Source organism: Xenopus tropicalis, chromosome 8 (genome assembly GCF_000004195.4).
Source record: "Xenopus tropicalis strain Nigerian chromosome 8, UCB_Xtro_10.0, whole genome shotgun sequence".
NCBI classification, from domain to species: Eukaryota; Metazoa; Chordata; class Amphibia; order Anura; family Pipidae; genus Xenopus; species Xenopus tropicalis.
This window is the reverse complement of record NC_030684.2, coordinates 44,377,610-44,403,564: the sequence shown is the minus strand read 5'-3', so window position 1 is coordinate 44,403,564 and position 25,955 is coordinate 44,377,610. Positions and strand designations below refer to the sequence as shown.

The 25,955-nt window shown below is 41.7% G+C and overlaps 2 protein-coding genes across 8 annotated transcripts in view; one reads left to right on the top strand and one right to left on the bottom strand.

The window, feature by feature from the left end:
• Positions 1–3,791, bottom strand: part of med12 (mediator complex subunit 12) — a 29,535-nt gene extending 25,744 nt beyond the window's left edge. For 2 of the 3 annotated variants that reach the window (XM_012969006.3, XM_031891511.1), the window contains exon 1: positions 3,233–3,791. In XM_012969006.3, coding sequence (XP_012824460.1) covers positions 3,233–3,460 — 228 coding nt within the window. In that variant the 5' untranslated portion in view covers positions 3,461–3,791. The remainder of the gene's footprint in view (positions 1–3,232) is intronic. The other variant, XM_012969009.3, reaches the window with a different exon arrangement.
• Positions 3,297–12,158, top strand: LOC100144286 (uncharacterized). 5 transcript variants are annotated; one of them, XM_012967966.3, is made up of 9 exons: positions 5,355–5,476; positions 5,756–5,874; positions 7,092–7,186; positions 7,483–7,574; positions 7,776–7,874; positions 9,273–9,382; positions 10,148–10,256; positions 10,590–10,701; positions 11,583–12,158. In XM_012967966.3, the coding sequence occupies exons 1-9, from the start codon at positions 5,403–5,405 to the stop codon at positions 11,826–11,828; spliced, it is 1,056 nt and encodes a 351-aa protein (XP_012823420.1). In that variant the 5' UTR covers positions 5,355–5,402; the 3' UTR covers positions 11,829–12,158. The 5 variants fall into 5 exon arrangements, with proteins under 5 accessions (XP_017951633.1, XP_012823420.1, XP_012823423.1 ...); XM_018096144.1 differs by lacking the exons at positions 5,355–5,476; positions 5,756–5,874 and adding an exon at positions 3,297–3,384; XM_012967969.3 differs by lacking the exon at positions 5,756–5,874 and having other exon boundaries at positions 5,359–5,476.
• Positions 12,159–25,955: the final 13,797 nt, after the last annotated feature.

Sequence of the window (25,955 nt, the reverse complement as noted above, 5' to 3'; positions counted from 1 at the left end):
CCTCCACAGCCACCACCTCGTCATCAGCTAGCATTTGTACAGCTAACCCTAACCAAGCATAATATATTACCATTGCTACTATGCTGGCCAACCTTCCTCAAGACTGTTCTTCCATATCCAGTATCCTTTATCCATTCCTCTCATTCTTCACTCTGTCCCTTCGCCTCAGCTACCTTACCAAACTCCAGATTAGGCCCTTTAGAGGCAAACCTCCACCAATCCTCCATGACTAACCTCTCTCCCGTCTCCACTTTTCCCTTGCTAACATCCACTTTGCTTGACAACCTGCCTCAAGCATCCATTTCTAAGGATGCCTCCATTCATCAATGTCCTCCAATTCCACCCAGCCTTTGTTTATGCATAGCCAACTTCCACTTCCCCTCTGACCCACCTAACATTACTATGCAGTCTTTTTCCCAGAAAACTAATCTCTGGTTTCTACTTATTCCAGGCCATCCTCTTGGCAACCCACACTCTTCCCTGGCACAGATCTCACTGGCCACCACTCTTCATGAGCCAGTATCTGGTCTCCATTTTTCCTTGTACAAACTTTCACTGTCCTTCACTCTTTACTGGAAAACCTCTCAAAGGCCTTCATTCTTCTCTTGCCAGCTTCTTCTCACTTCCTATCCAACGTACCCCTAGCCCTTTGATTTTCCCTCAAAAACCTTCAGAAACTGACCCTAAACATTTGGCTAGCTTTCTCCAGCCTTTTCTGGTCAACATATGACTCAGCTCTTCAGCAGCCAACCTACCCCTGCCTTGGCTCTTCTGTGGTCAACCTCCCAAAGCCTTAACTTCAACATTCTTTCTTTTCTGACCTACTCAACCCAGCATTGTCCTTTCCACAAACAACTAAAAGCCTTAATCTTCAAAGGTCTCAATTTATGTAAGCTTGCAATTAAACTCCCTTCTTAAACATTTATGCAAAGCTTTGATTCTTTAAAAGTCCTATCCATATTCTAACCCTCCTGAACCTATCATCTGAATATGTGTCTACCACTCCCTTCTCAAATTCTTTATTCCCTGGTTATCCATAATCCAGCTGCATCCTGGGGGTTCTTCTCACTCTTCCACCATATCCTTCTGTGTCTTTTATGCTAACAAAATCCTATTGTGAGTATACCCAAATATATTTATCAAACCCCTTACCTGTACTAACAACTGAACTTAAGCATTAGATCTCAAACTGCCATCTAACCATTGCCTCCTAAACTAACCCCCATTTCAATGAAGCTTAAAGGAACAGTAACACCAAAAAATAAAAGAGCTTTAAAGTAATAAAAATATAATGCACTGTTGCCCTGCACTGGTAAAACTGGTGTGTTTGCTACAGTAACACTACTATAATTTATATAATAAGCTGCTGTGTAGCCACGGGGGCAGCCATTCAAGCTGGAAAAAAGGAGAAAAGGCACAGGTTACATAGCAGATAACAGACAAGTTCTGTAGAATACAATAGTGTTTTATCTGTTATCTGCTATGTGCCTGTGCCTTTTCTCCTTTGAATGGCTGCCCCCATACTACACAGCAGCTTATTTATTTAAGTTATAGTAGACTTTCTGAAGTAAACACACAACTTTTACCAGTGCAGGGCAGCAGAACATTAAATTTTAGTTACTTTTATACACTTTCATTTACTGTTCCTTTAACAAAAACTGAACATATCAACTTTCTACCTAAACCTGGTCCTTCTTCCCGTTTTATTATTGCTACTAATGGCGTGATCATTATCCCTTGTAATTCAACATGCCACCTGGGTGTAATCTTTGACTCTGGTCATGTTAACATTATCATTAACAACTGGCACTTTTACCTAAGCAACATTGCCTTCTCTTGTTTAATCAATAGCTAAGACAGTCAACTGGAATTTTAGCCAAGTAGAATACCACAACTTAATACTAACTGGCCTCCCAAAATCTGACCTCTCCTCTAAAAGGGGCATAGGTTCTATGACACCTTCACCTGTTTGTTGTGACTATTTTGGCTCACAGGTAGGCATAAGTCCATTCTCCTGCTAACTTCATCTTTCCTCTCATAGCCACTGCCTGGCCACACCTCCCACATTATACATTTGGATTCCATCTCTGAATTCCTTTGGAGAGAATCCTCCTTCAACCCCGTTAAAACTAAACTTAAAGACTCTTTCTGAAGCATAACATCTGACTCAGTCTGGCACTTATGTAGCAATGCCTCAACCACTGTTAATTGCACTTACTGCCCTGTTCGTGTCTGTAAGTTACACACCCATTTAGAAGGTCAGCTGTACAGAGACAAGACCAACTTCAAGTGGTCACTTAATCTTAAATGCAATTGTATTTAATCATATTCTATTATTGTATTGATTAGTGATGTATTTACAAATAGAGGTGTATTGCCCCATCTATCTTATATTTCTGTAAATCTCACCCACCAGTGAAATCACTTTCTGTGCTTTGCTTCTCTCCAGCCATTATTTTTTTAGCCAGAAATCACTATCGGGCACCATACCTGTTCCCTTGTAAGCTCTGGCCTGGAACTCATATCATCAGCACCAGCAAAAGCTATATTTACTAGTACCCATTCTCTCCTAGATAGCCTTGCATTTAGCCTTTGCATATTCAACCTCTACAGCCTCTTTAAGCAATAACCTTGCCAATATACCTTGCTAATTTACCAGTCAACCTTCTACTTTGTTTGCCCCAGCCTTCAGATTACAAGCCTTTGTAAACAGTGTTCTCATTATCCCAATACTATTGTTATGTCTGTATATAAATTGTTATATTCACAGAAGTGGGGAATATGTTGGTGCCCTATAAGTTGATTGTAATGTTAATTTTGTTAAAACTACCTTTTTGCCTTCTGTGCCAAACTTTAAATAGCCTAGATATATCCTTCTGCCCATTACCCTGCTTTTTTTTTTCTTTTTCATGTGTATCAATCCTCCCCTGGAGGACTGGTTCATTTAGCTGCACAGGGCAAATTAATTGCACCTAAGCAGTAACCTGTAGCAAACTATCATATTTTTTGCTGCCATTATTTCAGCTGCAGCTGTTTGTACAAAGCTAATAAAGCACAATGGCTGCTAAATCTTTCAACTGTTGGTAAAATCCCCCGATTTATAGGTTTGCAGATTATCCTTATTTGTGTGTGTTGCCTTTAAATGGCCCCTTTCCCACAATCCCCTAGTGCCAGATCGGTTTAAGCAGCCTTCTCTTCCATTCTGGAGCCCTGACAGCCCCTCGGGTCTCACCTCCTTCTGTTTGGCGTCTTGAGGGTACACGTCTGGGGGTCCAAGACGGGGTCTTTTCAGCGGCCGGTGCTCGTAGCTCAGGATCCCGAAGGCCGCCATCTTCCTTCCTTGCTCGGCGGCGCGCACGACATGACGTCGGATGGAACCAACAGGTCTGGGCACAAACACAGAGCGCTGCGGGCGCGCCTGGTCACGTGATACTGAGAGCAGTGAGGCCAGGGCGGCCATGTTTGTGCTTGTCACGGCCGTCTTATGTCTTGAATGGTTGGCTGCTGAATGTAATATTATAGGTACTGGATATGTTCACTAGAAGAAAACCTCCCATCCCTGGTCAAGACAAGCGCTTTTTAAAGGGAAACTCTGTTGCCCGTACCCAGTTTTACCACAAGGGGTCGCATTCGTAGCATTCTATTGTGTTTTATTTACTAACCTGTACGCTTCAGGCTGACTTGAACTCTATTTTGTATCTAAGAAACGTCAGAAAAAAAGAAACATGCCCATTTCAGGCATGCCTAGAGATAACATTGCCAGTCCAGTGCCTTTTTGTGTGTGCTCCTTGACAACACTCCTGGCCACACCTTGATACACCCCCCATCCATAGGGACGCTGTTTTTTTTTTTCTTTTACTATTTTACCGGCCTTCAGCCAGGGGTGCAGGTGGGGGTGTCACATGGGCGGATTCTAGGCAGGTCTGGCTTTATAAGGAGTAATCTGTCAGTGGAGAGGGGAAGGAGGGATTCATAGGGTATTGAAAATTGGCCTACAATTATATTGCCAGTAAATCTGGCCTGGCCTAGCTGGTGACTTACAGGCTGGGCTGGTTAAATACTGGCTGGGTGGTAGCCCTACCCCTATCATGCTTAGGGCACCCTGTTATAGGCCTTTTCAATCATGAGGGTTCATTTTAATTTGGGTGCACAACTCCAAAGCATAGCACATCACTGGTACAATATGGAACTCAGGAATACTTTATATTGAGGTGATTTTCTGATTGCAGTGCAGCCCACCAACTTGTATTGAAAGCTTATGGGAAATAAACTGTGCAAGGCAAGGCTCAGATCACTTCAGCTCCCCAGGAATATTTCAAACAACTCAGAAGAGAGTGGGCAAGGTTTTGATCAGGGACATTTTTGGATAAAACTGGACATGAATGGAGCAGATCAGGTCATGGCCAAATGATCACAATTTTCAATATTGGGAGGTATGATATAGGTATACCTATGGGAAATGTGTTGTTGAAGCCCTACATTTAGTGGTTTCCTTCCAACATATTTCCCTTTATATAGGTACAGTTATGAAGTGTTTATGGCTGTGCTAAAATCACTGCACCACATTAGGTGTTTCCCTTTAAATCAGTGGTGTAATGCCCTCCCCAGTGGGGTGGTGGGAGGGGCTTGCGCCCTCAGCCATATGGCGGGACTGCTACTATCCAATAAGGGAACTTTAAGCAAAGGGACCTGGGTGAAGTTTTTATGGTTGATTTGAATCGGCACAAGCGTCCAGCACCCCCTGCTGGTAGTTCCTCCCCTGTTATTACCTCCTCAACCAATACACTTTTTTGTGGCGCCAGGCGCCATTGGCAGACAAATGTGGGGGACCTGGAATTGTACCAGAGACATCAACCAGCCCCATGTCATGAATGAGACAATGATTCAGTCCTTTTTAGGTCTGAATTCCTATTCACACTAAATGATAACATGAAATAGAGTGTGAAAAAGCCCAGGATTGTATCATTATTGCCCTCATGAAATAGTGCTGGTTGATGACTCTGTACAGCAGACCCAGCGATTGTCATGGTCCCCCATCTTACCCAGGTCTGCTGTATTCTAGTTATTCTAGTCAGCAGCATAAGGCTTTCTTGCTAAAATCTTTTTTTTTTATATCAGTTTATAATAAATACTGTGATTATTGGTACACCTTTTTAACAAAGATGCTATGCTTATAATGTTAAAAGATCATGAATACAAGATTCTGGTCCATGCACATACACAGGCTGATTCAAACTGAGTTGGCCCCTCGAAATTGAGTGCAGCTTATTGGCTCATGTATAGGCCCCTCCCAACATCCTACTCAACCAATATCTGACCTCCAAACTTTGGCCCTCAGATTTATATAGAACTGCAGTGCACGTCATTTGTAACTGTCATGGCTTATAAATTATTCCTATTAAATGTCTTTAATAGGAAAGAAACACAACATAGATGAAAGAACCTTTTGTTTTTGGGCAGTCTGTGCTGAACTGGGGTAAGCATTGCAGTAGTATTTCATTGGCTCAACTAGCCAACCTGCAATTAACAGCACATGGGACACACTAGCACCACCCAGATCGGATGTTTCACACCCCACACTTATTGCTCAGTTTCAGTTGTGATGGGGGATTGTTTTTCAGAGTAAGGTTTGATGTTAGTCTATTAATATGGCATCAGTGCACTTGCCCAGAATGTGCTGTTATTTGGCCGACACTGGCACTAATTTAGTCCTGGGTTTCAAACCAACACTCTGTCATTCAACATGTGTCTGCAGTGCAGTAATGGGACTGGGTGTCTTGGCGTTCTGTTATTACCGCAGTTATGGCAAGAAGGAGCAACAATGTGTGAGCATGGGCAGGATATTGAATGTGGCCACTTTCCTGGGAACATCAGGTGTGTAATCTAATTTACCTGAATGCCTTTGGTAACCCTGCATTTATCACAAAGGATGTGGCAAATTTTCTGAAGGGACACGTCGTCCCTTTAAATCCAAACACCTGTAAAACATACATACTGCAGGGCTGCTTATCAGCCCAGATACGTAACTAGTGCATGCAAACCAAATAACATTCAAACCTAAACAGCAGCATGTTAACTTCATCTAATTGGTTTTAAAAAGGTAAGCTAGCAGCTCTAAGGGCATGGTTTTAGGGCATATTTCAGCTGCAGTGTTCTTGAATATGCTTTAAAAATACAGTAGGCCCAATACATTGGCTTGCATGTTCACCTGCATTGTGAATGAAAGTGAGAGCACCAGATGCACGAATAAGGTGCATCTATCTGTGTCATGTGTGTAGCTGCAACAAACAATGTAAGTGTGTGCTTCTGTAAGGCTGCATGGGAATTTCTAGGTGTCTGATTATCCTAAACATAATTGCATCCCAAAATGTTAATTTGACATTTTTAACAATGGTAGCTGAGCGTTATCTGTCCAGCCACTTCTTAAAACCTTGTGCCACAGTGTGCAGCTTTTTCAGATACTGTCCACTTTTAGCTATTGATCATTGGCCAATGGCCATTTTTAAAAGTAAATCTCATCTTAAGGTGTATTGGGTCAAATGTTTTTGTGCAGGTAGGATTAACATGCTTAATTATAATTAAGCGCATAATGAAAGGGCTGACAAAACCTTTGCTTGCGTAATGTTAACAATAATCTGTACTTTGCATTTTTTACAAGTGCCGCTTATTTAAAGTGATGCTAGTAAAATAACGCAACAGGCATTATATTGATTATTATATTGCCTCCAATAAGGATTAATTATAGCTTAGTTAGCATCAAGTGCAAAGTACTGTTTTATTTTAAAAATAAAAAAATGGTTTTCCAGATAACGGATCCCATACCTGTATCAAATATATATAATTTGAGTGTTATACAGAAGGATTTCCCACCCCAAATACTTGCCCACGATAAACTAGACCCCTATTTTGCAAGGAAACTTCAGGCGGCTTCAGAAAATGAATTGCCTAGTGTGTTTTGACACCATGATATCACCAGTGGGAAAGCTTTCTGGGGAGATTTGTCACCCACGGTAGCCTAGATTTCGTGGCAACAAATCTCCCTGTGTCCCTTACAGAGCATGAATATATTAATATATATTATCTTTTTTCAGGTTTATTGCTGCGCTCTCTCATTTGGCTGTGTGCTCCAGATTTTTTATCCAGTCAGGAGTCTTGGTTCCCTCGAGCTGTTTGTGTGCTGATTTCAGTGAGTTGTTTGTTACTGACCAATAAGAAGTCATTTTCACTGTAACTTTCTGCCATATTTTATCTTTACTATCTAACACCTAATCATTTATACCCCTTTATTTGTATTCTTTATTTATGCTTGACCCATCTTTTGTAATTGTTATGCTTTTGTCTGTCCAAAAACATGACACAGTACTGCAAAATATGCTAGTATTTAAATATGAACTATAATGCCCTTTATATTCTCGACTGGCCAACTGCGTTTCACCCATGTTACCCAGAAACATTGATTTTTTTTTACTCTTGTGTCTGCAGACGTGGATCCTTTACTTCTATTCTGTATTGTTCTGGGCATTTTTCTGCTTCTCTCTGGAGGTAGCTCAGCTCTTCAGCCCAAATCCAGAGAGGTAATGAAGATGGGTATGATATAAGTTTGCTTGATGTGACTTGATTTGGATCCGTGGATTTAAAATGTGCTCACTTTGTTTTCTTTTCATTGGGGAATATGTACTTCCTTGCATGGCCACACTTAGGGACTTATATGGCTTACCCCAAATACTGGTTGCTAATCCAGTGTTGTGACTGATTTATCTCCCTGTCTCTTACAGGTTCAGAAAATTGTATGCTTTTGTATGCTGGGGGGCCCCAAGTCTCCTGTGGCTTCATGGGTTACTGATTCTTGTGCTTCCTAATACACCTGAAGACAGGTAACAAAATTTTTCCATAAGTTCCCGCCATTAGGTTTCCCAGGGCCCAAAAGAAACCCAACTTCTGTGGCCTGGATTTACTGTACCCTAAATCGTCCTTTCCTGGAGCCAGTTAAGGCCTAAGCCTACTGGGAGATACTCTGGTATTCATGTAGGCCAGTTTGATACTGGGAATGGTCTTCAAAGGTCTTCACATTATAATTTATAGAAATTACTAGGCTTATGCAATCTGAGAAACTTTTGCCCTAACAACCACTTTTACCATTATAAAGGATAGCAGTGCTGCCTCCCAATCTCTGTTAGTTTTGTTTCCTGTGTAATATTGCTCTGTGATTTCTGAAAGAGGATATTAAAGGTATCTTGTGTTATTAGTGCATACAAGCTAGTGAGATAAGCCTGTAGATCATCTTTTTAAAAAATCTGAGATGTGTTAGTCGGTTGCTTTATTTAGATTGCCTTATGCAGCTGTACCATAGGTCTGTTGACTAAAGAGTTAGGGCAGACATTTTGCACATCATGTTTTTGGCTTCTGTACCAGCTCAAGGCAACCACAGCCCTGTAGCAGTGAAGATCCATGCCTCCAAAGATGCCCCAGTAGCTTTTACTACTCTGTGCTGCTGTCCCACTCTCAATATACTGTATATAGAATATAAATATCACAATATAAGGCTTATTAGTAATTAAATCAGATTATTAGTACATGGCAGACGTGTCATTTTCTGCTTGATAATGTGCAAGAACCCCAAAAATTTGCTTTAACACAGCTGCTCAAAGCACACTGGGCATGTGCGTGTCACTGACATTGCTAACAAAAACTAGCATGGTGATCGCCTATGAAAACTGTAAGAGCCTGGATCTTTACTACTGTATCGATCAGGGATCCCCCAACCTTTTATACCCATGAGCCACATTCAAACGGAAAAAGTGTTGAGGAGCAACACAAGCATGGAGAAAGCTCCAGGGGGTGTAATAAGAGCTATAATTGGCTATTTTGTTGCTCCTTTTGTGGATTGGCAGCCTATAGAAGGCTCTCTTTGACTTTACGCTGGGTTTTATGCAACCAATACTTGCCTCCAAGCCAGAAATTCAAAAATTAGCACCTACTTTGAGGCCACTGGGAGAAACATTTGAAGGGGTTGGGGAGCAACATGTTGCTCATGAACCACTGGTTGGGGATCACTGGTATCTATACCAGTGATTCATCTATGCTTCACCTTTAGGCTGGTGCAGTAAGTTCAAAAATAAAATATAGTAGTAAATATCATTTCTAATTTCTATTTATTTTTAGGGTTTAGCTTTCCTTTAAGGAACATGACACACAGAAATCTCTTGAGCATAATTCTCTGCTGTCTCGGGTACAACTAATGTATAGCAAGTAAAATGTATACATTCTTTCAGCTGTGACTCTAAACAAGGCCTTGTGCTGTTCCATGATATTCTTGTGTATGTCCCCTTCATGCTTGCATTGCTGGGAAGTCCATTGATTCTAAGACATGCCATCACTAAAGGTAGGTACTGTGTATACCACTAGAATAGAAATGCAGTAGATACAGTACAAGACTGTTCAGGTGTTCATTGATGCAGTAGGATAATAGTGTATATATGAAGATTATAATTATATGTACTGTATACTGTAATCCTACTGCATCAGTAACCATATAATCCTATATAAATACTGTGTACACTGCCAGTCAAAAGTTTGGCATTCCATGTGTTACAGTATAAGCACTTATCAGTGCCTCATACAAAGCAGAAAGTTAAAGGAAAACTATACCCCAGAATGAATAGTTAACCAACAGATAGTTTGTATCATGTTAAGTGACCTATTAAAGAATCTCGCCAAACTGTAATATATATCAGTAAATATTACCACATTATTATATAAAACATTTTTTGGGGGGTGTGGGGGACAACATCCCATTGTCAGGTAACCACATGAGTGACTAGTGACTATCTGAAAGTAAGTTTGTACTCTCAAAGTGTTGTGTATTTTTTGGTTTGCCACAATAAATGCAGAAACAGATTTCTGAGCTCCTTTGCTACAAAAGCAGTGCCCCCCCATCATCCCAGTCTGAACACTGGAGAGGTGAGCCCAGGGCTTTGGGGGACACAGCGACAGGTCTGCTTGCTTTAAGTTTTTAAATGGAGAAATACCCCAGTTCCTCTTGGAACTCCACTTCCCACACAGGCAGGTTACCTCTTTCCTTATTCATTGTTTAGAAATGATATAATGGCATTATGCTCCTCTGTCTCTCTCTCTCTGTCTCTTGCAGTGCCAGTTGTGCTGAGGATGAGGTGTGGCATATACACCAGCAGTGAGCGTTTCAGGGAGCACAATTTATGTAGAAGGTTTTTTCAGATCTGCAGTGCCTTCATAACCTGGTGAGATTCTGTAATATTCACCCTAATTAGGAACATAGTCCTGTGGTAGTTCCCTTTACTCTGTGACTCCACTAGATATCACAGGCACCATAGCACAGTATACTCTGCCATGCTGCATTGGGGGTGCCCTGTACTTTGTACCTTCTGTAGAATGCTGGGACAACCCAATTTATTTACCCGAAGACCCAAGTATGTAAAAGTGTGTGTATAGATACAAGTACATAGTGTTTGAATGGAAGCAATTTTGCATGCCCACTTACAACTGAGTGCTTGAAATGGTATTTCATTTGTGCCTTGTGTTGTTCCAGCCCTTATCTTTTCCTCTCCCCACAGCTGGGTTTGCAACATTTTTTGTGATTTTCTGCTGCTTCTAGTAGAGACTTATGGGGACACAGAGCCTCCCCAACAGATGCAGATGGCAGCTTTGACAACATGGGTGATTATGGTAAGACACCCCAACACGCAACACAAATTGGGCCAATGTTAATAAGGGAGTAAGTGTCCATACTCTTGGGGGGGAATAAAGCCAGGTTTGCTTTTTTCTAAATCTTATCTAAGCAACATCAAGAATAACTAAATGACTGCCCTCAGGAGACACATGCACTATATACATTATTTTACATTGTAAATTATATTCTAAACAATTGAAATAATTAAACCTTGTCCCTGTAGCGATCAAAGGCCTTGTATTTGTTAATTTTTTTAAGGGCTCAGTGCATAACTGAGGTAATTGAGCAAATCCTGGAAGGAAAGCTATAGGAAAAGATCGGAGACCAACCAACACATGCTTCCATTGCACCAGTCTGTTGTGTAGGCTTGACATAGCAGTTAATAAATAATTCTGTAAAATCAATACTTGCATCTTTTGCATGCCACAATATAGATGATTATTATTTTTAGAACAAACCCATAAATAAATCTTTTATACCACACCACTGAAACAATGTTAGTTAAACAATGAAGCAGAAATAATCTGTTATGACCTGTAAGTAAAATGAACAGATGAGCAGTGCAGGCGCCCATTCCTAGTCTATGCCCAAACCCTGTTAAAGAAATAGTAGCAGGGGCCATGCATCTAGGATTGATTCATTGTTACTGGGCCATACAACAATTCCATTTTACTGTTGTCACTTTCAAAATTTTACATTTTCTGTTTTGCAAATATATATTAAAGTTGTGAATAATTTAGAACCCAGCTACCCAACTGTGCCTTTTTGCTCTTGGGCTCTGAAGTTACCACTGGGTGTGTAGTGTCCATTTTGGTAGCACACTGCTAAACCATTTTGCCTTTATGAAACCCATGTTATAATGTGTTCTGCTTTTTAGGGTATAATGAACCCCATGTATTGCTGCCTTCATTCTTTGGTTTTTCTTGATTGGAGAAGCAGTGGTGGAGGAACTCTCAGTCACATCAGCGCCTGGGACAGTGGCTCAAATGAGGATTATTCAGGGTCTATAGAGGAGAAGAGGCACTTGCTGACTACAAAGCAAGCTCAGGCCACAGTGAAGATGACTTTGCCAAACATATTAAAACTTATGGATTCATGGGCATCTGCCAGTGAGTGTGTGTGAAATTCTAGGATGCACTTGGGTAATGTAACCCTTATCTTTTACTGGTCTCATGCTCCTAGCATACTCCATACTAAGTGCTAATTGGTTGTTATAAATTACTGGACTAGTGCAGACTTTGCCCATGCTGCAACACAGCCCCTTCTGAAATATTATTTTACAGGCTGTCAGTGAAGGGAATAACTATTTCTGCCTGTTATCTATTTTACTGATCTCTCAAAAACTCTGTTTCCAGAATTCTGTTCCTCTGCCCCAAATATGGTTTCCAAGTCTCTCTATAATAGGCAGATCTGAATTACTGACTAATATTAAAAGCACAGTGTAAACCATTTATTTATGCGGTGGTGACTTTTATTTACTACTATGCATAGGCAGCTGACAGACGTGTAAAGGTTTTAAATAAGTCCATGGTTTGTATTCATTACTTTGGAACATAACTAGTTTATAAAATATGTTTATAATAAAACAAAGGTGTTCCTAGTTCTAGAGTAGCAGAGTAAAGGTGGCCATACACGAGCAGATGCGCTCGCTTGGCGATGTCGCCAAGCGAGCGGATCTTCCCCCGATATCCCCACCTACGGGTGGGCGATATCGGGGAGCATTTAGGTAAAAAAAAATAATCCGATCGTTTGGCCCTGGGGCCAAACAATCGGATTATGTGGGCGGCAATGGGGCAGTTGGATCGGGGACCGCATCAACGAGCCGATGCGGTCCCCGATCCGACTGGATTTTCTAACCTGGCCGATCGAGATCTGGCCAATTTCAGGCCAGATATCGGTCGGCCAGGCCGCTCTGCCCTGCCCATACACGGGCCGATTAGCTGCCGAATCGGTCCAAGGGACCGATATCGGCAGCTATAGTCGGCCCGTGTATGGCCACCTTAAGGCTACATTATAATACCTTTTTCTTCTGCAAGGGCAGAGCCTTGTAAGTATGTTAGAGTGCTGGTCTGTATGAAGCTGCAGAATAAAACAAAGCACCAGGGGGCAGCACTACCCTGTTCAGTACCATAGTGTAGGAATATTAAGACTGATAAACACAGGTGCTAAATTGCACCAGCACAGTTACCCATAGCAACCAACCAGGTCTTTGCTTTTATTTTCTAACTTGTAGTAGACTGTTCTATGGTGATTGCTATTGGCAACTGCAGTTTTGGCGTTTGAAACCTGTGCTCCTAAATTGGGCGTGGTCACAGCCAAAAAAAAACCCGCGACAAAAAAGTTGCGCAACAAACGCGTTTTGCTAATTTTTCAGCAAAACAGGACAGATTTACTCATCACTAATGTGCCAGAACTTAGAAAGGCCATGATACTGCCTCCTGTGCCCAATATGTGTGCACTTCAAGTTTATAATTGATAATTTTGCCTCACTGTGATTCTGATAAATACATTGAGTCCCAAAACATGCACTGAAATCAACAGACTGTTACTGCCCTATCAGCATTTAATCTGTTCTACAGCAGCTTTTCCTATGGAAGGCTTAGCAGAAAGGAATTCTCTAGCTTTAGGATATGGACTCTGTCTTTTATTTCCATATTATACTGCTGCTTTGGAAACGCTTGGAATCTGATACCAACAGTTGCTGAAAATGGGGCCATGCAAGGGCCATTGTCACAAGGGTTGAGGTGCCCTTGGATTTTGTTTTGGTTGCTGTTGCATAATCCTGTTTTTTTTGTTGTTTTTTTCCCCCAATAAATGCAAGCCACAGGCTTAGGTTATTACCATTTTTATTATTTTACTGCAAAGAGTAATTCTAATCCAAAGTTCCATGTGAGATAGCCCATAGCAAGGGAAGTCATATCTGCTGCAATTCCGAATTCAACCAGCAGATGAGGTAATATGGCTGTTTTACTTGCAACATTCAGCAGGCCACTTTTCTGCAGACTGTTACAGCTCTCCTATTTCAGATAAAGAATACAATGGTTTAGCCTTATGTTCAAATATGTTCAACCTTTATTATTACATGAATTGATTATTTAGATTTTATCCTGTATAGCAAGAATGCTTGCATTTTTAAAGTGCCCATGAATAAAACAACCCCCACTGGCTCCCACAAACCAAATCCTGAAACTAATAATATGAAGTACCAAATTGCTTTGTTACCAAAATGCAGACAATCCGACTTTGTCAATGTCATGCCTTATTTGTTAGCAAATCATATAACAGGTAGTATTATAGGTAGATGTCTTATTAGATGACTGCCAAAGAGTTTATTTTATCCAACTATAACTTGGTACAAATGCCCTTTATAATAAGGTACATGTGTGTATAATTTTTTGGATAATGCAGTGTGATTAGTTGAGTGTATTTCAGTGCCCTGATTGCCAGCATATTGGTTCTACTCTCTTAATCTTCAAGCTTGTTACACATAGACCACAAAATAAGTACAGTTGGCCTATAGACCCCTGTAAAATGTGCCTAAAATTTGACCTGTGTTAAAGAACAGAAAGTCACCCCAATTTTTAGTGACCTGTGTACCTTACTTCTAAATTTGTAGGTCATGGCTATCCGACCGGAAGTCGAGGAAGAGGTTTCAAGAGGCCACCAGTTTACTCAGTGGCGTCATAGATTTCTTTCTATAATCATGCCCTAAAACATGTGGAATGCAAAATAATTGGCCTACTACAGCATTGGTTTAGGTGATCTTCCTCATAGGTTCAGTGATGTAACTTTTTGGGACAGCCCCCCCGCTGCAAAAAATGTTTTACCTGCAAATTCTGCCTCGGTGCCCCCTGTATTTAGGATTGCCATTTGTCCCAATTTGAAAAACTGGGCAGGACTCTCCAAAATGGACGAGGTCCTGTGACATCACCAATCCGCCCCAGTGACATCACGTCCCCACCCAATGACTTCACATTCCAGCTCGGAGTTACATGTAGCAAAAGGTGGAAACCCTACCTGTATTAAGAAAGCAGAACTGGGCCTGCTCTATATGTCACTGCATAGAAGTAATACTATGAGTTAAACCCTATCTGCAATGGGGTTTGTAATACAAAGTCATGGCCTCTGATGAGGTTTTCATAAGAAACATATACAAATGACCGCAATGGCCAAGCCTGGACTGGCTTGATCTGTGGGTTCTGGCAAATACCAGAGGGGCTGCTGTAAGATACCTTAGACCAGTGCTGTCCAACTTCTGCGGTGCCGAGGGCCGGAATTTCTCTCGTGTACATGGTGGAGGGCCGCTAATGGAAGCCAGTTTTGACCACTCCCCCTTTAAACCACACCCATTTTATCACAATGGTGGTAGTGCAGTAAAAATCCAAATGCTTCGTCCTCACTCACACCATCATTTATATGTGAAAGAATTATATTATGTCATATAAAGACATACCCTTAAATCCATATGCCTCCTCCTCCCCAAGGAAGCAACCCCCAGCATATAATTACACACTTTAGAGACCATTTCATCGCTATTTCCAACTGCTAACAATCTCCCAAAACAAACCCCTGCCAGGTTCACCTCCCACAGGCAGCATAGGGTAGGCAGAGTATGGCACACACAGGCAGCACTATATACTATAACCTATACTGCCTGTGTGTGCCATACTCTGCCTGCCCTATGATGCCTGTGTGTGCCATACTCTGCCCTATGCTGCCTGTGTGTGCCATACTCAGCCCTACCCTGCCTGTGTGTGCCATGCTCTGCCTGCCCTACCCTGCCTGTGTGTGCCATGCCCTCCCTGCCCTATGCTGCCTATGTGTCATACTCTGCCTACCCTATGCTGTCTACACACAGGTAGGCCAGGCAGTACATACAATCTGAGTCTGAGGTGTGAACAGGAGAACAATGTGGGTGATTACAGCCTGAGCCTGAGGTGTGAACACTGCAAGGGGTAAACAATGCAGAGATTAGAAGGTGTGAACAACACAGGGGATTAAATTTTTAAACAATACAGAGGGATTACAGCCTGAATCTGAGGTGAGAACCATGCAGGGGGTCAGTTAAGATCAGTACTGATACAATTTAAAGCTTACACAAAGGTAAGCCATCAAAGCAGCCAGACAGGTGGGGGGCCACACAGAGGGGGTCGCGGGCTGCCAGTTGGACAGCACTGCCTTAGACAGTCACTATATTTTAGAGAGTTGTTTGGGCCTCTGGATGGACAAGATCAGGTTGAGAGATGGGGCACTGAGATTTAAAATTTAGACCTGTAAAGAAAAACATTCCCCAAACCATCTCAATTTCAGCTTTTTTAACATTAAGAAAATGCATTAAAAAAAAATGTGCTGGAAACCCAATCATTTGTACTACTTGACTGCAATACAAGGAGAACCGGTCTAACAAAGCTCTCAACAAACCAGATAAAGAACGTGGCTGTTTCCTAGTGTAACCTATAGCAGGCAAGTATTGCCCAGGTCTAATGCACTAGTTATTTCAATAATGAATACAACTCACTGGAAATCATAACATGTCATACAAATAATACAAACGGAAATACTTCCTTCATCATCTTCTTTTCCTTTCAACCCAAACATCAGTTCACATCCTCCTAATGTACTATGTGCTCTGTTATAAGTACAACTCTGAGCAGACTCTTCAACTGAAAGGTGACTCACAAGTCAGAAACGCTCATTCTTTAAAGGAGAACTAATACTAAAAATGCTGCTATATGTGCTGGATTTTATATCCGGCCAGGGCCATCATCAGAAATTTTGAGGCCCCATAAAAGATATTTATATAGGGTCACCCATGAACATAAGTGCACAGTACCAAAACAAAATTCACTGGGGCTAATTTATCAACAGTGGGCAAATTTGTCTATAGGCAGTAACCCATAGCAACCAACCAGAGATTGGCTTTGCTCAGCCAGCTGCAGGCAGAACAATGAATGCAACAATTTGATTGGTTGCCATTGGTTACTGCTCACGGGCAAATTTGCCCAGTGTTGATAAATGATTCCCACTGTGTTTGCTGTTGTAGACGATCCCTAAATTGTAGTGTTGCTAGCCTGATACTTTGAGTCAGAAGGGGAGACTGAAGGTGGCCATACTGAGTTGAGCTGCAGATTCGGCCCCTTCAGCCAAACAATTGGATCAGCCCAATATTGCTCCACCTCAAGGCGCGCATAGTGAGGGAAGGATCTGCTTGTTGGGCAACCTTGCTAAACATGGCCAGTTTAGTTCCAACATAAAGCTGCATGTAGAGACAGTTGCCGAGATAGGAATAGTGAAGAGTAAGATTTTTTGAGGATTATATTTGGGATGTTTCTTATTCTAGTGAGATGAAGTTAATATAATTAATGCTAATCCTCTTTAAATAAAGTATGAAGTCTGTCAGTCAGCATTTATCTTGCCTCTCCTTCCTGTTTCCCAGTCCTCACATTCAAATTTTGGGCCAGTAGCCCCTGACACAGTTGGGCCACAGAAGGAAGTCATCATTATAAAGGTAAGCAAAAAATCTACTAAACAGTGTGTACTCTGTGCAGATTCTGCCTGAGAAGCATGACTGGCAAATTGTCAATAACGCGACAGACTGCAAAGATAGATATTTCCACATTCCAATAAAATCATCGTAAATTACAATGGTAGTGTTTGGCTTGGGGAACATTCCACCACTACACACTAAAAATGAAAGTGTTAAAATTACAGTTCTAAGTAGAACCAGTTGTTATGATTTTATAGGGGGAATGCAGGCCCAGACTGTGGATTCTGGCAAATGCCAGAGGGGCTGCTGTAAGATGCCACAGACAGTCACTATTTATTGGGCTGGTGGGGGGCTGTTTGGGCCTCTGTGTACTTGAAATGCCAGGGACTATTTTGGGGGCTTCTTTCTAGAAGTCATTTACAGTAAAGCAATTCTTATTACATTGAATCTCATGTGTTGATTGGTTTAATTCATTTCTGCATTTGTACCCATGGAAAAACAGACCAACGCTGAACTGAATTCTCACTAGAGCCCTGTATAGTAATAAGCTCATTCCAAGTAAAATTCTATAGTCCGACTGGCAAGATCTAGAAATGGGTTTTTGCCTGAACTCTGAGAACTCTGAAGAGCTGAAAACTGAGGATTTTTGGGCCTGATTAAACTATGATTAAATCTGGGAATCTGCTTAGAATTAAGTATTCTGTTTCGGATATTTCTAAATGATGTTGACAGATACTATGTCACACTCGTGCTCATTATGCGCACGCCAGGGTCCAAACATGGCTCCCTCCATTCGGAATGTTACACAAGCTAGGGGCATGCATCAGGTGGCTATGTACCATCCAATACAAAGAGAGGTGCAACTCTATTCTAGGGCTCAAGACTTATTCTGGCCAAAAAACATGGAGCTTAGGACCTATTTTTTGAACCGTGGGGCTGCTTGGTGAATGAATTTAAAGGGGAAGGTGCCCCTTAGTGCTGATTCAGTACGGAACTTTCACCCCTTGCACTCTACACTGAATGCCAAATAAAAAAATCTGGCACTAAGTGCTGAGCGTAACAGCATGACATGCAGGTAACCCAGTAAGGTAGGTTGCTGCATCTACCTACTTCTCAGAATGACGTGCAAGATTTATGGGTGGCAGGGGAGGATGCCTACGTGCTCCCCTCCATCTGCCCCTTTTTAATCATGCGCAGCCTATGGCCAGCTTAACACAGGTTGCATTCAATTCAAAGCGCAGTCTGCAGGTCTTTGCACACCAAAGTGGATTGCAGTGGCCTGCAGCTATTTGCACAATCATTACAAGTACCCATAAATCTGTGCACTAGTATTGTGCTCTTGTTAATTAATAGGAATTGCTCAGCTTGCACTTCTGTGACTACACTACACCTATGAAATTCTATACACACAGCTAATCGCTTCCTTTTGATTCACGTCCCTGACGCCTTATCATATCTTCCAATCTGTTGTGTTGATGTTGTTGTTAATTAAGTCAAGGTGTTGGGCTTTGTTTGCATGATATGGATGGTGTTCCAAACAATAGCTATGTATGTCCCTTGATCCAATGGTAAATATCTTATTGAATGCCACTTAACTTATCTTTCATTTTGCTCTTTGTTTCAGTAGCCATAAATAAAGTCACATTGTTAAGCTTAAATGTTTTCCTTAGTGTTCATAGTAGGTCTAATGCCACAAACAAACCGGCCTTACAATTAGATTTGGACTTTATTTACCTTAGGAGCACGGAGCACCTCTGATCTTTATGCTTTCATTGTATTACAGGGCTTGTGTAACTGGTACTGTCTGGACTGTTGCTCTTTCTTTTTCCCCTTCATGGCTCTGGACCCAACATTCACATTTGTAGTGCAATGCACGTGAACTCGCTTTGCACCCATGTTAGGTATGCGCTCAGCATTGAACATGGGACATATTGACCACTTTAGTGCTCAGCATGGCAATTAAAATAGCCTGTCACTGGGCACCGTTCCCCAAGCAAAATATGAGACTTGCTCTTTCAATGGCAGGCACAGGAGAAACACTGAAGCGGAGGTTGTCTGTCCCAAGTCTGGATTTATTTCACCACTATTTCCCTGGATATAAACTGAATTGTGCTTATGATTCAGTTTATATCCATCTATTCATGTTTAGTTACACCAAGAAAGGGCACGCCAATTTCAAAGGCAAAATATTCCTTATACAGGCACCTGTAACATGGCTGTCACTGGTCTGACACACAGCTATAGTCTCCCCACCTGTCACTGCCTGTTACACTGCTTATTCTAATGAATGGCTTCCACATAGAATGCTGACAGGCAGACCTCAGCACCAAAATACCACCGAGGTGCAAATTTAATTGTTCTTTCCGAGGGCAGCGGTGGACAAAGCATGCTATGTGCAAGGGGTGACATTTAATATTCTCAGTAGTGTGTGAAGTAACATGCAGAGACAGATTTCAAATATATGTTCCCCTAGGCCAGCCTGCAGATGCATGTTAAAATTCCCCACGTGCGTGCGATAACAAACCTGAAGCTACGCTCGCCCCCTCTTCCCCACAACCGTGTGTTGACTTCAACCTAACTGCATCAGGGACAGGACATTTGAAAGCTGTGAGGCAAGTGGGCATGTCACCCCTAAAACTGTGCTGCCTTAGGCCAAGGCCTTTGTGACCTTTCCACAGATCCAGGCCTGATGTTGTGGGTAGCATGAAGGTCCATGCACTGAGGCAGCAGTTCGATGGAAGTTAGAGAAGGGACAGACATTAAAACTGGGAGATAATCTATGTTGAGGTCAGACGTTAGGGCTGGAACTAAGGATAGGTAGATGAGGCAACTGCCTCTGGAGCAGCAGAGGGAGTTGGCAGGGAGCAATAGCTGGGGGGCAGTGTGAACCAGGGGAGCTGTGGAGAAACATTGGGGGGGGGGAGAAGAAGGATGACAAATGGACAGAAAGGGGAGCCAATAACACTTAGCCTGGCTCTGAGTTTCTTGCACTTCAGAAAGAATTGCCTTTGTAAGGCCCTAGTCTATATTCTGCGTATGAGATCAGTTAAGAACAAGCTGAGCAACGTAGGGAGCACCATTCATTTATTATTAGCTCTAGCCGCAACATGTTGTGGCTTCCTTTGCCTATGTATATGATATGCATGGCTGAACATACTCTGTATAGCACTGCAGAATATATAGGTACAATACAAAGAATTACAATAATTCTTCCATTCTCTTGCCCTGCCCTCTGTACTGCGTCTGTGGCATGTGGCACAAAAGACACTGAATGGTTTTTCATATAATGAAAGAAAAGCTAATTCTGAGCAACTTTTACATGTTTAGTCCTAAAAACTGCAACTGCTTTTGGAGTTATTTACAAATGTAACTGCTGCTGCTATTTATCCCTTTTCTGTTTTCCACACTGCTGGTTCTGTCTTTAAAAACAAAGTAGCAGAAGCCAAGAATATAAACAGCCCTGTGACGAAGCATGTAATACTCACCAATTTGTAAAAACCTTCGCTTTTGCAGGACAAAATGGGTGCAAGGAATATAAATGGCAACTTAAAACGAGATCATGTACCTTTTAAGCAATGGCTGAAAAGTCTTTTAAGGGGCAGCTCAGTGAATAAACTGCTAATTTTTAATACAGCAAGTAAAAGAAGTAGAGACTACATTATGAAAGCACTGCATATTATATGGGGCTGTATGTTCTGTCCTCATAATATGTTTCCTCCCCATAGAGGCATAACAGACAACTTGGCCCAAATAAACACTGCGCCCTATTGCTAGCTAGCTGCATAGTTAATAATGTCCATGAGTGAAAAGGGCAAGGAACTTGATACAGGATATTACACATGCGACTCAGCACATTCCATTGATTGATCCCCACGCCCCAATTAATCAGAATTTCTTATCTTACGAAGCTATTTGCCCAAATACACCACACCCACAACCCACGTCACATTTTCATTACACACCACAGCCCCAGTCATTATATCATGCTACTCTAGCGCTCCTGGCTCATTGCATTTCCATGGCACAGGGTGCAACCAGTTGTTGTGTGGTGTTTGTACAGTATGTGTGCCAATAATTCTGTGTGTTTGGGGTGGGTTTGTGCAGTTGTTATCCTTCAGGAGAAGGCTACTTATTAGCCCCTAACACTTAAAGGAGAACTAAAGCTCAACTAAGAATAAGTCTAGTCATGCTCCATCTTGTGTTTCAGCCTTCTGTGCCAGCCCAAGGCCCCCACATCCCATTTAGCAGAGAAGAGGCACATTCCATGTGATTATAGTCAGCTTCTGTGACAGATGTAACCTCACTTTCTTTGCACAAGCTATTTATATGGGTCCTCCATGAACAGAAGTATAAATTGCGTAAGCGTAGGAGCCCAATGATCTTGCTGTGGGGCCCAGTAACCAGTCTTTCCCTTGCTGGAAAGTTCATGTAGAAGACACTGATATAATTCAGTAAATAGATCCCAATATAAACAGCAGTTCATATAAATAGTTAAAGAGACACTGTCATGATTTTTATGGAATACTTTATATTTCCAAATTACACTGTTTACATAGCAAACAATTCACTCTACCATTTAAACTTTCATTCTTGAACCAACAAATGTATTTTTTTAGTTGTATATTGGTGTGTAGGCGCCATCTCAGTGCATTGTGCCTGAGTCTGAGCTTTCAGAAGGAGCCAGCGCTACACATTAGAATTGCTTTCGAGTAACCTATTGTTTATCCTACTCCCATGTAACTGGAGGAGTCCCAAGCCTGACTTCTGATATCTACTGGGAGCTGCTATCTTGCTCCCTTCCCATTGTTGTGCTGATCAGCTGCTGGGAGGGGGGTTATATCACTCCAACTTGCAGCTCCTCAGTAAAGTGTGACTGAAGTTTATCAGAGCACAGGTCACTTGGCCTTGGGAAATAAAGAATATGGCTAGCCCCAGGTGAAAAAAGTTTTTACATAACTTTGTGTAACTTTTGCGACACGGACTCTTCTTACGGAAAAAGATTTCATGGGGCCCGGCACTACTGTACCCCTCTCCCCCCAGTGGTAGCCCGGGGGTTTAGGATCAGGGACAGGTTGAATTTTTCCGGACTCACACATCATTACTGAACATGTGCAGTGTGACATGCAAAAGTTACAAGACAAGGAACTTCTGTAGGCAGTGTGCAGGCCTCAATTATTACAGTTATAGGGCATCTCAACCTCTGGCTCAGTACAGTCAGTTCAGTATAGAATTTCTAGATATGTGTTTTAAGGGGTTTTCCTTTATTAACTGATATGAACTGTACTGTCACTCTGTGAGATGAGGAGCTAAGTGAGCTGTTTGTATTGCTGTCTGATGCTCGCTCAGAGTATTTGAATGCATTTCATACAAATACTGTCGGTTATGAACTACCTTCCCTGAAATTAAAAGTTCCCCCTTATTATATTACACACACACACACACACACACACACACACACACATATATATATATATATATATACCCCTATATTCAGGGTCGGACTGGGACTGCGGGACACCAGGAAATAAACTGGACACCCCAGCTCCACTGCCTGTATTAGTTGGCATTGAACAAGGGGTGGCTTTTTGTGTGTATGGCAGTCTCTAACAGAAGTTATAATGGCAAATACAACACAAAGTTTTAAGAAATTCCTTTGTGAAAGGGGAAATATACAATGCTACATGTACTACTTATATTACTTGTATGTATTACTCATAGTACAGTATATTAGTATTGTTAGTAGTGAATGGAGTGAAAGGTTGAACTTCATGAACATGTGCCTGTTTCAATATTTGTACATATGTAACTCTGCTACACACACATACTAATATATATATATATATATAGAGAGAGAGGACTGCACACCTTCACCCAGGTGCAAGGTAACAGTAGATATATGAAGAAAGAAGACCAAAAACACCAAAGATTTACTTTTCACTGTGTATTAAAAGTGAATGTTAAACATACGTATAGAAGCTGTATAATGGCTAAACAGTGGCTCTAATGAGAATGGTGTTTATACAAAGTTTCTCCTACTAAAGCAAGCAGTATGCAGGGAAATAATTGCTATGGACATGATGACAATACCCCTGTGCTTTACTGTCTATTTAGGGGAATAATGCCAGTATATGCCCAGTATTTTTAAAAATTACATCTTGACATGTAATGAATACTGATATAAGCTGCTGTTTTGGTCAGTCTGAAAGCTGCCAAGGCATATATTTGTCTAGTAGTCATGATAGCATTGTGGGGTGAGAAGCTTTACTTCTCGAGGGAGTGAATGGACTGTTGTGCTGGAGAGATTATCTTCTGCCAGTTCTGGAATGTTATAAACTTTATCTCCAACGGAACTGGCTAGGTATAGTTCTACTGTGTGTCACTAAGGATATGGGAGTGGAACCTTGAGTAGAATAAAGGTAGCCATACACTGTAAGATCCGCTCGATTGGCGAGGTCTTCAAGTGCGTAGATATTCTTCCGATATTCCCACCTACGGGTGGGCGATATCGGGCTATTTGGCCCCATGGTCAAACCATCAAATTTAAAGGGTGAACATAGAGTTTGGTTGGGGGGGCTCGTCAGTGGTGCCCATACACAGGCAGATAAGCTTCAGAATCTGTCTGATATCGCCAGCTGAAATCACCCGTGTACAGTCTATATTGTAATTACCATTTAGTTTTTATTCCATTTCCTGCACTTCCCATGTCAAACCATAGCATAACTGGACCCCTCTTCATATGAGCTGAGTGATTGGGAATGTGGTCTACACAGAGGCCTGATGCCATTCTTGTCTCGCCGCCCTGTGACCTTAGGCAATTCAATATGGGGTCAGCATAGTAAGATGACACAAAGTGAATTCCCTTTTCTGTGCTCCAGAAATGTGCCTGTGTATGTGCAAGCCTACAAGTGTGCATATCTTGTATATTTTTAGTTTTCTTATCACTTTGATGGATTTTGCTTAATTGCCACTGGGTGGGTGCAGTTAGAACTGGAAGGGCATTGCCGGTGATACATGTACTAGTTTAGCACCCCATGTGTGGGCTCAGAATGACTCAGGGGGCTGAACGGAATGTGTGCAGAACAGAGTGATGGTCAAGATGTATAAACATGGAGCTCAAAGTAAATTTAGTGTTACACCATATGGAGAATATACAGGGCCACATAAAAAAACACTTCTCCCTCTGTGGCCCTGTAACTGTGCCCCCTAGCACACTGACCAATTTCATTGTTTGCACTCTGGTAAATAGTAGCATTTCTAGAAATCACACAATCTCCAGAAAAACTAGGGAGTTGTTTAAGTAGAGAGTGGAAATACAGGTATGGGACCCATTATCCAGAATGCTTGGGACCTGGGGTATTCTGGATACCGTAATTCAGATCTCCTACCTAAAATCTGCTAAAAACATTATTTAAACAGTAATTAAACCCAGTAGGATTGTTTTGCCTCCCATAAGGATTAATTATATCTTAGTTGGGATCAAGTACAAGCTACTGTTTTATTATTACAGAGAAAAAGGAAATCATTTTTAAACATCTGAATTATTTGATTAAAATGGAGTGTATGGGAGATGGCCTTTCCGTAATTAGGAACTTTTTCTCGATAATGGGTTTCTAGATAAGGGGTCTGTTACCTGTAATAGTAATACCTTTAAGTGCAGGAAAAAACAAATTAGTTTAATTGAAAGTGGAACTTAGTGAATTCTGGTCCCCTATGGAAACTATGCTTAAATGCACACATTTATTTTTGTAAATACCTGCAATGCCAATACCACATCCATTTATTATAACTAAAGGAGGCAGTATACTGCCAGACCCATTTATTGGCAATGTTGCTATTAAACTACAACACTCATTAGCAAGTAGAGCTTTTTAAAAGAACAGTAGGGGGCCAAGTGGTGTTCCTGGTGTCCCCTGGTGTTCCTCTTGCTCACAAATGTATTGCAAGCCCTATACTGTAATCTGTACAATATATGGGATCCCATACCTGTGCTAAATTTGTCTGCATCTATAGTATCTGGAATCACTGAGCAGGGAGGTACCAGGGTGTACCTTTCTATTTTCCTTTGGTTTTTGATTGTAGACAAATTTTTTAGTACCTGGTATAAAATGTATTTATTGTGATACACAGGGAACATTGTCACCTGCAAGAAATCATTTTCCCCACAGGCAATAAAGTGTCAGAAAACATATTTTAATTGCTGCAGACAGGAATGGCCACACTTGAAAACACTTACATTGTGTAAAATAAATGCCTTCATATACAATTTTACGTGATTATGTAATTGAAATATTTTAAAAGAGGGGTTGAAGCAGGTTGGCAGCACAGAGGCCTGGAACATTTGTTCTGTAGGGGAAAACTATAGTAAAGACACCCCCAGTCACCCGTGCCAGCACAGTGTCTTTCCTCTATATACAACTGCCACTCTGCTGCAATGTGCAAAGGTGGAGCCCAGGGTGGAGGCCCCTGTTTCCTATGTTCCCGAGTGGTACACAAGGCTGGCACATTCTGTTACAGTGCTATTCTCTGCCTGCACCACCTGAGGCAGGACAACACTGAAACAAAATTAATAGTAAACTAAATCTGATCTCTAAGCCCTGACACACACAGGGGCGACACATACACACAGGGGCAACACGTACACACAGGAGTAACACATACACACAGGGGTGGCACATACACACAGGGGCAACACGTACACACAGGAGTAACACGTACACACAGGGGCAACACGTACACACAGGAGTAACACATACACACAGGGGC